This window comes from Parus major, chromosome 2, assembly GCF_001522545.3.
Source record: "Parus major isolate Abel chromosome 2, Parus_major1.1, whole genome shotgun sequence".
Taxonomy (NCBI): domain Eukaryota; kingdom Metazoa; phylum Chordata; class Aves; order Passeriformes; family Paridae; genus Parus; species Parus major.
In genome coordinates this window covers 117,235,713-117,249,062 of record NC_031769.1, presented here as the reverse complement: position 1 = coordinate 117,249,062, position 13,350 = coordinate 117,235,713, and the positions used below count along the sequence as shown (strand labels likewise).

Below are 13,350 nucleotides of genomic sequence, written 5' to 3'. Positions count from 1 at the left end.
ATCCAGCCTGCATCTCCCTCACATAATGATAATTTGTTCCTTACTTCTGTGTTATCTGATCTTTCAGAGGCTTATGTGCCTTTTTTTTTTTTTTTTAAAGAGAAGCAGATATTAGTGCAAATAGGAAGAAATAAGTGTATTTCTATATAGGGGCAGCACAATTTTCTAGCATCTGTTATAAAAGGCAGTTGTCTTAGTATAGCTGTCTAATCTCATACTCAGTCTTTGTTCATCATATTTACATTTATTTCTAAATCAGCTTTTGGACCTTTTGGCTTCCCTTCCAGGCTTTAACAGATTCCTGTTTTGTGTCTAGAAAATCTGAGGATGATTTCTATTAGCTACTTCTCTGATGGCTCCATTGGTTACTTCTAGCTGTTACACACTATGAAACATGTAATTCTTTGATATGTTGATTAAAAACACTCAGTTTAATATAACTGGTAAATAAGATTTTCCAATATGGCTACAAGAGTATGTGGGAGAACGTAATTAAATTGCTGTTCAAGATACATGTTTACATATGTTGTAGAAGTAATCCAGTTTTGGTATTTATTAATTGCCAGACTTTTTGACTGATAAAAGTTTGACTGGTAAATGTATACATTTGTGTGTTTATTTAGGCTTTGCTCACTGCAGTAACATCTCAACACATAGAAATCCACGAAGGAACAGTACTACAGGCTGTAAGAACATGTTACAATATCTACCTAGCAAGCAAAAATCTTATAAATCAAACTACAGCCAAGGCCACTCTTACACAAATGCTGAATGTCATTTTTGCACGTATGGAAAATCAAGCAGTGAGTATCTCAGTATCTTTATCTAGAAACTATCTCCTGAAAGCAAACCAGATTGAGAGATTAGTTTCATCATTATAAATGTTTTTGGCTTTTCTAACTTGGGTACTTTCAGGAAAAGTATCTGGTATCTGATATTTTTCTTCTTGTGTTTTGCATTCTGAAATAGGTGAAAAATATGGAGTTTGGGGGTGGGGGTGGTGTACAGGTTTTAAACTTCTCATAGTGATCTGCTATATTTAATAGATGTATTTACCTCAAGGGACATTTTTCTTTGGTTTGACTTCATGTGTTGTTGTAATCCATTAGACAAGCCACAGAAATTCTTCCTTTTCTGGGGATTCCAGGAAAAGGGACCACAAAAAAAACGTTTGCCTTGACGTTTTCCAAGCACTCCTTGCTTATTGTCACACCTACTCCCTGAGCTTCCTTATAGGGCAGGCAGACAACACTTGATTCTATGGTTTATGTAGTGTAGTCATCCCTTATTTGACAGTGAAGGTGTGAACTATGTGCATAATTGGGAAGCAGCCCTCTTGCAATGGATTATCCCATGATACTGAAGTTATTTCTAATTAAACAAAGATGCACTTTCTTAAACTGTTACTATGTAAGCAGAGACAATAGAGGTGTCATCTTTATAAAATAATGCATTTATCTTATTGTTTTATTTTGATAGTGAACTTCTTGTGTGTTTGCAATGCTTTTGTAGCTTCAGGAAGCCAAACAGATGGAAAAGGAAAGGCACAGACAGCAACATCATCTTCAGCAGTCTCCAGTGAGCCATCATGAGCCTGAATCACCTCAGTTGAGACATATTCCAGCACAGGCTGATCAGCTGTCCAAAGACCATGAGAGAGAGCTTGACCACAGCACAAATGATGTGGACAAGAACCTTCAAGAAGATATTGAGGCAGAAAATGGATCTGACATTTCTAGTGCTGAAAATGAGCAGACAGAAGCTGACCAAGCCACAGCAGCAGAAAGTAATCAGTGTGTATATCTGTTTGATGGAGGGAGGGAAAAGGTCTGTGAAAAGAAAGGCTTGAGGATTGTCTTCCTTCAGGCATAAGTTTTCAAGTAGTTGTCTAATGCAAAATGCCCATTTGTCCTTGTTACCACTGTCCATCAAGAGCATCCTTTAGTCCTGCACTCTGTAGGAGTCTGTATTAAAAATTCCTTTTCGCATCTGTGTAATACTGTGGAAGTTTTTGAGAATAGCATCTCAAAACCCTCAAGCTTTCAGTGTTTTAATGTCTGTGAAGATACAAAATTGATGTGTTTTGCTGGCATAGGCCTGTAGATAAATTGCTATTTACAGGTTAACCACTGGAATTCATATATTGTGCAAATACCTATTTTTGAAGCATCCAAACATTTATTCCAAAAAATTAAGTGCAAGCAAAATACCTTCTTAATTTCAGAGTATCTCATTAATACTTGTTTGTGTTTGTTTTTCTTTATAAAGATCTTTCTAAAGTTGATGGAGGAACATATGATGGTGAAAGCAATGAGTGTGAAGAGAAGGCACAAGAAATTGTAGAAAGTATTGTGCAGGAAATGGTGAACATAGTAGTTGGAGGTATTATATTAATATCTGTCTAGTCAATAGCGACCGCGGTCTGATTCTTGACCTTAAGGATTATTTTACCACTTTGAAATATTTTAATTAAAATTTATCATCATTTAAATATGACTTAAATGCTAAAGGAGACAGTTGTGCAGTCAGACTTCAGCTGTGCATTATTTAACAGTAAAATGGACAGGATTTCATACATTGATTTACACTCCTTGTATTGGAGACAAACGTTCTTTTAAAATACAAATTCTTGCTGACTTTTTAGTTCTGTTTTTTTAATTTTTATTTTATCTTGTTTCTATATGAACACTCTTCAGAAATGAGTCCCTATCTGTAGTAGCAGTGTCTCACTATATTTTTCAGTTTGTTGGAAATTGTCTTATCAGACTAGTGAGTGATGTCCCATACCAATACTTCTTGGAAACTTGGAAGAGTGGTGACCCTCACAATGTGAAGTTTAAGTAAATTTCTACTGTAATTTTAATTAGTGGGTATTAAGAATATTTGCAGTTTTTATAGGTCTATAATGCCATGTAAATTCTTTCTTAAGTTTCTCTTTATGATTTAGTATTTAAATGTTGGTTTTAAAAGCTCTTTTTTTAATTTTTAATCTCGTGTAACATTTGTTAATAATTTTTGCATCTTTTCTGATAGATGTGGAAGGGACTGCAGGTGGTGATGGCACAACTGTATCATTAGAGGATGTCAGTGACAGTGAAAACATTCAGGCAAATGGAATTCCAGGGACTCCAATTTCTGTTGCTTATACACCATCTTTACCCGATGACAGATTATCTGTCTCTTCCAACGATACTCAGGTACAGGCAGATACAAATTAGAAAAAAAAGGATTATGTTTTAAATGTTGCCCAACACTTGTGCAGAGTGATTAGTATAATTCCATAAAATAGGTTGCTGAGATGGATTTCAATAATTAATTCATATTACTCCAATGCACTATTTAAATGAATTTTTTCTGAATAAATTTTGCACGTGATGTCTTTTTTTATCCCATCATGTTTTTAGTTGTCCCATGGAGTTCACTGTTCAAGAGAACTCAGTTTCCTGTTTCATTAAGTGCTCTGAGAAACTGTAAAACTAGTATTCAAGATACATAATGAAGCATATAGTCAATTTTACACATGCCTGTGTATTTTTAGTATGCTCTTTTCAAACAATAAATAGAAGTTTCAAGCTGATAGCATGATCTTAGTGGGGTGATTTCAGATCAAGAGTTTCATGTCTGAGAGGATTTGATTTTCAAACAAAATTGATTTATTAACAAAATAGATGTGAAAATACACTCCCTGTCTTGTATGAGAGATGTATACACTTGTCAGCTGACCAAGAATATCTGCTGTCAGAATGTACTAAGTAACTAGGTTTGTGAATAATAATTTTAAATTCAAAAAGTTACAGCCACAAAAGCCATACAAATAAAGACTTAACATTAAACATGTTGCTTGTGTATAGAACAATAATACAGAATTGCAAGAACTTAGTAATAGGGGTGTTTACTGTCCCACAGAAATTTTATCAATGTATCTGGCAGCAGATAGGTTACTATTTGTGTTCTATTAAAATGTCAGTTGTTTGGTTCTTTTAATCTTTTAGTAACTACTGAAAGTGCCTGGCAACAATTCACTGCAAATTACCTTACTTAAACTTGACCAACCTAATTTCATGACACCCTTTAATTAATTCTGACTTCTTACTGAATAGGCAATCTTTAGTAGTGACTTTGATTTCAACTGGACTGCAGAATGTTTTGTTTTAGTCTTGAGATCATAAAGCTAAAGTGAATTCATTAAATTTGTATAATATATTAGCTGCTTATTGCTCAAGGTGGGGATTTCCCTACACACCCTGCTAATGCAAAATGGAATACTGAAATATGTTAACTTCCTTAGGAATCTGGAAATTCTTCAGGACCTACCCCTGGTGCTAAGTTTTCCCACATTTTACAAAAGGATGCCTTCCTTGTATTCAGGTCACTGTGTAAACTCTCCATGAAGCCCCTGTCAGATGGACCACCAGATCCAAAGTAAGTAGAACTTAAAAGTTTTTCTAATGAATCTAACAATAAAAATAAATTACTTAAATATTTTTGTGAGTCCTGTTACTGAGAAACCGATGGCATGGTGAAAAGAACCTAGAAACTTTAGAAAGGTACTTTTATGTTTTAATGCATCTTTTGTATACCTGTTCAGAAGTTTCTTAACACCTCTGCTCTCCATCCAAAACATACCTTTGTACTGGCCATTGGGAAGAAATGTAACTCTACATCAGGTGAAACCAGCACATTTGTGTATCCAGTACACATTCTCAGCTCTACCTCATCTTAATATAAACTCCTCACCTGGAGCTGATAACTGGTTATGGTAAATTCATAATGCAGTGTTTCATTCTTTTGTTCAGGCTGGACACTTCTGTCAGCCTGCTTAATCAAAACACAGATGTTTGATAAAAAAAGATTTTATTTGGCTGTTTCTTCTCACTGGAAATACCATGTATTCAGTTTTATTTATAGAATTGTTTATTGTGAAGGAAATACAGAGTCTCCTCTATAGATGGGTACCAGTATGAAATTTGAGTGTCAGCAGAAAGGTTTGCTTTCTGATCTTGGATTTATATGCATATATGCATTTTATTTGCACATTAGGAACAATTGCTAATAATTTTCAAGAGGAGGAGTGCTTTTTTGATTTAAGGAGTGTTAAGAGATCAAATTGAAACAGTAGTATGGTTTCAGATGATAGTGAAAGGCCTAGTATTCTTCAAAATAAAATCAGCTTTACTGTTCTGAGTCTAGCTTTTAAAGCAGTAACTTTTAAGGCAGTTTAGTTTAATCAGTAATGTGTGGTGTGGATTTAATATGCTGAAAAGATATATGTAGTCAAAAGGGTTTGAAGGTTTTGTCTAGGAACGTTTTTAAATTATCTAGCAATGTGTTATGGAAAGTCAAGACATTAGAGAATGAAGACTGAGGCATAAGGGTTTTTCTCACCATTTCTGAGAATTGTCTTCCAGGAAATGCCTTGAAAATCCTGTGGTTTTAGCTAGTACTCTGAGACTAAAGCTGTCCATTTATTAAAGGCTTTAGTGGATTAACTCCCCTTGCAAGAGCAGTAATAGCTGTTGAGGCACTTGGAGAATCTCATGTGAATCCATGGAGTTCTTGACATTCGTATTAGAACTGGTGAAGCTCTTCATACAAAAAAAAAATTGGAGAAAAAGGCATTTAGGGCAACAGAAATTCACTGCAAATACATTTTAAGATATCCCATATTTGGAGAAGTGCCTAGAATTTATCAATGGTTCTGAGTCATTGATGGCTTTTTGAACTATTACAAACATACTGTAATTAGAAGAGGAGGCTTGGATATCTATGGCATTTCAAGAGTCTTATCTGCCTCTGTAGAAATCTTATTTTCAATGAAATTTGTTATGAAGTCTGTAATGAAAATATTTTTAGATTTTAGGTAACTGAACTTGGAGCTTTAGCTTAAAATCACAAGTCTGGGAGTTAAGATCAGCATTTTGCTTTCTGGGAACCTGGTCAGTGTCTTTGTTTCCTTTTTTTCTGGAATAAAATAAAATGGGATTGAAAATTGCTCAAAGCTTTGCTTGCTGGTTTTTGTTTTTATCTTAAACCTGTTCTAAATTAAGTGAGCTTTACACATCATACGGAATTGTTAAGGTCATCATGTCAAGATTTCGGGGAGCTGACACTTGCTGGAAGTAGGCAATACTTAATATTTATGACTGAAATTCTCTTCATATTTAAATTCTTACATTCCATAGCAAAGTATGGTCTGGTCATGTGCTGTCTGCACACCTGGTACCATGTGATACAAAATCAAGCCTTTTACATCAAAAGAGGTTGTTATGTCAGCTTCTATGCAGTGCCAGCATCAAGTGTTTTCTTAAAGAAGTCCTACAGAGAGCAGTTTCAGATTGACTTTGACCTGTAGCCCATTAGGAGAAATGTGAGGGACAAGTTCCTCACTCAGTTTGACTGGCTGTTTTCTTCTCAAAAGCATCTTCAGAAGAAAAAGTCTACTTTGGAATTACATTTTGAGTTTGAAATGTTTGCAGATTGATTACCCCATCCCACTCCGTTGGGCAGAAAGAATTGATTTTATTTGCAACTTACTTAATTAGCATTTCTTGTTTTACCTAGACTGGAATTACTTTTTTTTTTTTTTTTTTTTTTTTTTTTTAATTAAGCTTATATATTTGCAATATACAGCAAATATCCAGCTACTCTCTGTGGCATGGATTGGCTTGAAGTGCTCCTTACTGGATCAGTCTGGGCTGTACGGGATGAAAAATTTCCTGTCATTGTTCCCTGTGTTTCATAACTGTCCTCTGTCAGGGGTGGTTGCTTAATGAAAGCTGGGGACTGTCCTGTTGGCAAAGCCAATTGTGTCTATACCTGCTCTTCAGAAGAGAAACAGCCTTTTTTGAAATTACCAGGAGTGGGAAGGAGCATCAGGAGTCTTAGGAGAGAATGGTTTCACCTGGAATGCTATTTATTGCACTGGATTTTAATAGGTGTAAATTTCCTTTGTGCTTTTTCCGTGTGCGGTCTGAGGGCTTTTTTGGCAGTTTTGTTGTGTTTGTTGTTTAGGGGTTTTTAGAGCAGAAATAGCAGCACTGTTCTGACATGAATTCTAGTTTACTTGAGTCTGTAAGAATGTTACTGTGGAGCACTTGACAACACTGCAGTTGACTGACTTGGTGATTGCCATGCTTAAAATAGGCACGTTTTGTGTCTCACCTGCTCTCAGAGTGGGATGGGCCCAGTGACTGATTAGTACTGTGTTTGAGAAAAGAGATTTCAGTGTTGACAGGGAGTATTGTATTTATAGTCCTTCAACTTTCTTTCCATGCTGGTGGAAATAGAGGTGGAGAAGGAATTTCCACCTTTGACTAGTCAGATTTTGGTAGATGAACTGGATTTTAGATGGGATTTTCCAAAGCTGTGTTAACAGGAAAGAATGCTCCTTCATCCTCTGTCTGAAACAGCTGCATTGCCTCTTGTTTGCTTGCTGTTCTGTGGTGCAGAAGAGAGAGTGGTTCAACAGTAATTTTTCCTATTCTGGAAAAGGTCTTGCCTGCATTCTTGGTTGAAAAATGAACAATTTAACAAAAAAAGACCCAACATTTTTTATGACCCTTTCTGCAACTGGTTGTGTCAAATGTGAGTTCCTGCAATTAATGTTCCGCTTGCAAAAAAATTGTGGATTGTATTGGCTTTTCAATAGAAATGGGTTTTTTATTTCTTGTGGCTTACACTGGGCTGATATGCTGCATTGTTTTGTTCTAGATCTCATGAACTGCGATCAAAGATTCTTTCATTGCAGTTGCTTCTGTCCATTCTGCAAAATGCAGGACCAGTCTTCAGGACAAATGAGATGTTCATTAATGCTATAAAGCAGTACCTCTGTGTTGCACTGTCAAAAAATGGAGTCTCATCAGTTCCAGAAGTTTTTGAACTTTCACTTTCCATATTTCTTACCCTTCTGTCAAACTTTAAGACTCATCTAAAGATGCAAATTGAGGTATGTTGCATTAGTTTCTAATTAAATGTGTGGGAGGTATTAAGTGAACATTTATTTATATTTGTGTAGCTTGGTCTTGCTTGAATAAATTTGTTTTCCTTTGTGATTCATAGCTTTTGTGTAGAGCTTGCCAGATTTTCCTTATTTTGAAGTTTTTTGTTGGGTGTGGCATGGTACTACCACAGAGTGTTGCTAAAACTCAGAATTGAATAGGTTTGTGGCTAAGCTCAACCAATGTTCAATTTTGTGATTAAGAAAGCTTAGCCCACCACTACATATTATAAACTAAGAAAATGAATGCACTCAGGAAAAGACTATGTAATATAAATGGTTTTGCAGAAGATTTTTAGAATAAAAACTAATTATATGAAAAGCATTGTGATCTTTGAGATCACTTGAACAGATTTCTTTCTCTGGGGAAGTCCTAGCTATTCCATTATTATAGCCACTTTCCTTTGCTTATCAGGGCCTCTGTCAGTATATGTCCTGAACAAGATTATCTCATTTCCTCTAAAGGTGTGCACACAAGTTAACTCCTTGGACTGTAAGTGGAGATGAGTCTATATTCTTTGCAATAAATTCTTTGAGTCCTGGCAGACATTGTGAATTTTCAGTGTGTCAGTTCTAAGTCACAGGGAAAAGGAAGATTTATCCCCATATGGGCCATTCACTTAAGAGCTGGACTCCTAATGATCCTTGCAGATCCTGTCCAGCTCAGAATATTCTGTATGTGGAGGGTTTCTTCCTGAGATCAGCTCTTTGTAGGTAAGGTACAAGCAGCTTCTCAGAACCACTCTGTCCTGTTCACCCACATGGATACCCTCTTGTGGTGTCCTGTGTGTTAAAGATCTTAATTCTGTGGTGAATAAAGTAGTACTGTGTGCAGTGTGTCCCTGCTGTTTATTTTAGTAATTTTTTGTTTGGGGTGTGAAGTGTGACTGTTGAAGCCAACAGATTGCCCCATCCACGTGGAACTTAAGTATGTGAAGAGATGCTTAGAAATGCTGATGAATTTTGCTGTTGTAAGGACCTTGAATTCAGGGATATCTTCATCTGTGGATGTCATTGTACAAGTTGATGTGTTATGGTAGCTTTGGAGGAAGAACCTCATTTTGACAGTAGCATGTCATAAAATGATCGTGTTCTGATCACTTACCAGGTTATTTTGATACTTCCTTGGGGAAAAAGCAGTAAGATTTCCAGTATATGGTTGAGCATAGATTGGATAGAAATGAATGAATGTGCTTTGAAAATGTCATGCATTTTGAAAAGTTTCAAGGCCAACTGTGTGCTCAACAAGACTGTAGTGCATGTGCAGTGCTTGGCACAGGAGACAGACTGGGTGGAGCTGCTCTCAGTCCCACAGCCTGCCTCTCAGAAAGTGTTGGACTTGCTGTGTTCAGAGAGCTTACAAGTCAGCATGTAGGTGGTGAGCGCATTGCAGTCGGCTTCCCTGACAGAAATTTGATAGGTTTCCATCGCTGCCAGCCTTTTACAAATTCCTAATTGAAAATAAAGACATATGAGGCAAACTGGATGTAGGATGCCCTACACTATTGTAGGAGGTTCTAGAGTATGCTAAATTAGGGCCATCACCACATATCAGGGCTGCATTTCCTCCTTGTGAATAGGAAACCCAAATACTTGATGCTGCTGAAGTACCCATCTATTACAAAGCTCAGCAGTTTCTAGAAACGTCTTTCTTTTTCCTGGTGGTGAGCTAAGAATTCTTCTTTCAGCTACTGATCCTAAAGGTTATTCTGAAGATGTGGGTAGACACATAGAGAACTTCACATGCAGTTTGTGTCTTGGAGCAGTAAGGAGAGCCATATGCTCAGATTTATAATATGCAAAATCTATATATTTTGGGATTGAGGCTGCATTTTTCATCTGTGTAAGAATTTTCTGGTGTGTTTGAAAAGAATAGTTTCAGATAACAAGAAAGTTACCCTCTCCTGGCTTGTTGACTTACATATTTAGCTAACACTGCCCTCTGACAGTAAAAGAGTTTGAGTCGTACCTTGGTTGTAGCACGAATTCTGAAGAAGTTAATGAATATATTTGCAGCAAATCAAATCCCAGATATCAGAGGAGTTGGAGTGTCATTTAGCTGTACTTACTATTACCACCCTTTCAAAATTGTGAATACCTTAAAACTCGTACTTCAGTTGATGAAACATAATAAATAGCTGTTTTCTGGTTTAGTTTTCCAGTGTATTAAGAACAAAGTCTCAACTCCGTGATGTGAATTGCAATAAGTTATATAGCAATAAATAGTATTTTTAAATAGCTGAAATGTAAACCATAACTATGGTTTTGAGAAGTTTTTCATTCCAGGATATGCTTATCCAAAAGAGATACCAGAAGCAAGAAGTCAGGAGATACCATCAAGTGCCTTGATAATATGCAGAGCTTCCAGCTATTTTCTCTTCTAGCTTAGATTTCGATTTAGTTTTTGTCCCTGAAATCTTTTTCTCTGCTTCTTCAGTGACTTATTTTTTAAATTTTCTACCAGAAGAGAAATACTTCTGCTAGTTCGAGAAAATATCTAAAATCAATGTCTTTCAATAAAAAATTAGAAAACACCAAATGTGTAACTGAGGGTTACTCACAGCATGATGTGTATTAAATTTTTGTCTTTTCTCTGATTATGTAAAATTGTGGCTAAAATCAGTCTAGTACGCTTAAATGTGTTTAAGCACATGCAAGTCTTTAAATTGGTATGTGTTGAACTCCTTAGGTTTCATAGGGATGCTTTCCTTATTAAGACAGTTAGCTAGCATTGTGCTGTGTGCCTCTCTCTAAAGAGATCAGTAAAATGTAACTATAGTTCGCACATTTTACTTGAGGAAATGGCTTACCAACAAAGTTGCCTAAAAGTCAGTGTTGATGTTTTTCCCCAGGTATATGACTTGAAGTGGAAACAGCCTTATGCTTTTCTTTACCTGGCTAATAGCATAAAAATCTCTGTAAAAATTCTGTGCTATGAAGGAACAGTCAATACTAAAAACAAGGGTTTGGATATTTGTGTGATGCTATTGGAGAACTTGAGTAGCTTGAGACTCTCAGCAGCCCTCTAGTAAATCTATGTGTTATGGGTTTGGAAGCCACAAGTGGCTGTGAAGAGTTGAAGTACAGAAAACTGATGTAATAGCCTTGTAGCAGTTCTGTTTTGAGTTCAGGGGCTGTTACAGCAGTTGGTACTGCTCAGGGAAGAAGTGAGAAGAAGCCTTAGCTTAGCTGCTAAGCAAGCTTGGCTGAATTAGTCAGCCTGATGGATCTGGTGAGGAACTGATTGAGAGGGAATAAAATAGCTTCTGTTCCAAACAACAGCATCTGTATTAAAATGATTTCAAGGCAAACTCACCTGTATTCTAGTGAAGAGTAGCTTTCCTGTTGATGGAGTTGCTGCATGCTGTGCCTGACCGGTACCCTTCTTCCAATAACAGTCTGATACTGCAGAGTGATTCTTTTGTGTCAAAATGTTTCCCTTCTAAGGAAGGTCCAATACTTCAAATTTGCATAAGGAGCTGTTTGTTATGTTTGTGTCATAATGTGATCATCTTGTAGATAAAGTATTTTTATCATGAGGTAATACTGCTTTCAAAATCCCAGATGAACTCTTAACAGCAGTTTAGGCCTCTTGTTAGGCTGAATTGTCCTTCAGGATTTGACATTCCAAATTCTTCTGCTTTTGAATGCTCAGGAAATAAAGCTGGACAATACTGCAGAAGCACATAAGTAAATAATTCAGATTCTTAATTTGCATGTATCAGTCATAAGTCATATTTCTTCCTTTCCTCCTTTTTTTTTGGCCTTTTCATTATTTCCTGTGCTTCTAAAGTGCTGCTTTCAGAATTTGGACCATCAAAGTTAGTGACTGTTTTTGTAATAGATTTTTTTTCTCCTTCTTCCTGGAATATTTTTTAGGTTTTCTTCAAAGAAATTTTCCTGTATATCTTGGAAACTTCTACTAGTTCATTTGATCATAAGTGGATGGTTATACAAACACTGACAAGGATATGTGCAGGTATTAAGGGCTGTTGTGTTCTAGATTTTTTTTTTTTTTTTACCTTAAAGAACAAAACTATACTTGCTTTTCATTAAATAACCTAGTTTCTGTTCCAAGGTTGACAATATCACTTTATTTATAGATGCTCAGAGCGTGGTGGACATCTACGTGAACTATGATTGTGATTTGAATGCAGCAAATATATTTGAAAGGCTGGTCAATGACTTATCAAAGATTGCTCAAGGAAGGGGTAGCCAAGAACTTGGCATGTCCAATGTTCAGGTAAAAACTGCACCAAACTTTATGTAGTTTCACGTTTCTTGGCATGATAGTTTTAACTAAACTCTCCGGTCCACTAATTAATTGTTTATGAAATCTTTTCTAGGAATTAAGTTTGAGGAAAAAAGGATTGGAATGCTTGGTATCGATCTTGAAATGCATGGTGGAGTGGAGTAAGGATCAATATGTAAATCCCAATTCCCAGACAACCCTTGGTAAGACATATGATGTGTTTCTTCCGGCTTTAGTAATGAGGTGCTGCAAGACTTGAGTGTGTTCTTCCAATATTTGGAAGCTCTTAATGTCCAGACTATTTTTCCTTTGGTAGAAATATTGATAAGTTTGGTGTCATTTAAACAAGTTGTCTTATGTCTTTTCTTAATTGTATGAATTCCTAGAATGCTACTGGACTGAAAATGTCTAAATCCTATTATTGTCTGTATTTCTGATTTTAAATGTGTCTCAAAACTTTATTTGAAGCTCCCTAATTTTGTATCATTTCATATTGGTTAAATAACTGCTAAAGCAAGAATAGAGAGCTTTTTTTTTTTTACTTATTTACTGACTATTTAAAAAAATTACTTACTTTCTGAATATTTATTTCTACATTTTATAGCTGCAGAAGTTTGAATGTTGTAAGCCATGAAGTAACTAAATCATTATTTGTTTTAATCTTGTTTTCATCTGACCTAAGGTTATGCCAGAATTTTCTGATTAAGCACTTAAAGTTGGTAGGTGAAGTAGTAAACTTTCTGGGAGCAGTTAGCATGCCTGTCTTTGTGAACTGAAAGCAGCAGCTCCTTGCCTAATTCTTTTAGACACTGTGATTCAGAAACTTCAAATAGTTGCTCCAGGTTAAAAGTGACACTGGATTTGAAGATACAATAGAAAAGCTGTAGTTGGTTTTCTGAGGTGTTGGGGTTTTTTTCCCAAGTGCCTGAAGTTATAGTTTGAATTTATGACTTAAATTTCAGTGTGTGATGAACTGAAAGAAATCTCCTTGAGATGTTGAAGTGATTTTTTTGAAGTATTATTTACTTTCCTGACCAAAATAAAAGCAGAACATACATGCATGCATACATACATACATATATATATATATATATATATATAT

At 35.9% G+C, this 13,350-nt stretch overlaps 1 protein-coding gene across 1 annotated transcript in view; it reads left to right on the top strand.

The window, feature by feature from the left end:
- Window positions 1–13,350, top strand: part of ARFGEF1 (ADP ribosylation factor guanine nucleotide exchange factor 1) — an 85,083-nt gene that overhangs the window by 38,311 nt on the left and 33,422 nt on the right. The window contains exons 5-13 of the mRNA XM_015618776.3: window positions 624–803; window positions 1,513–1,786; window positions 2,269–2,382; window positions 3,034–3,197; window positions 4,289–4,422; window positions 7,711–7,945; window positions 11,876–11,975; window positions 12,100–12,239; window positions 12,343–12,451. Coding sequence (XP_015474262.1) covers window positions 624–803; window positions 1,513–1,786; window positions 2,269–2,382; window positions 3,034–3,197; window positions 4,289–4,422; window positions 7,711–7,945; window positions 11,876–11,975; window positions 12,100–12,239; window positions 12,343–12,451 — 1,450 coding nt within the window. The remainder of the gene's footprint in view (window positions 1–623; window positions 804–1,512; window positions 1,787–2,268; window positions 2,383–3,033; window positions 3,198–4,288; window positions 4,423–7,710; window positions 7,946–11,875; window positions 11,976–12,099; window positions 12,240–12,342; window positions 12,452–13,350) is intronic.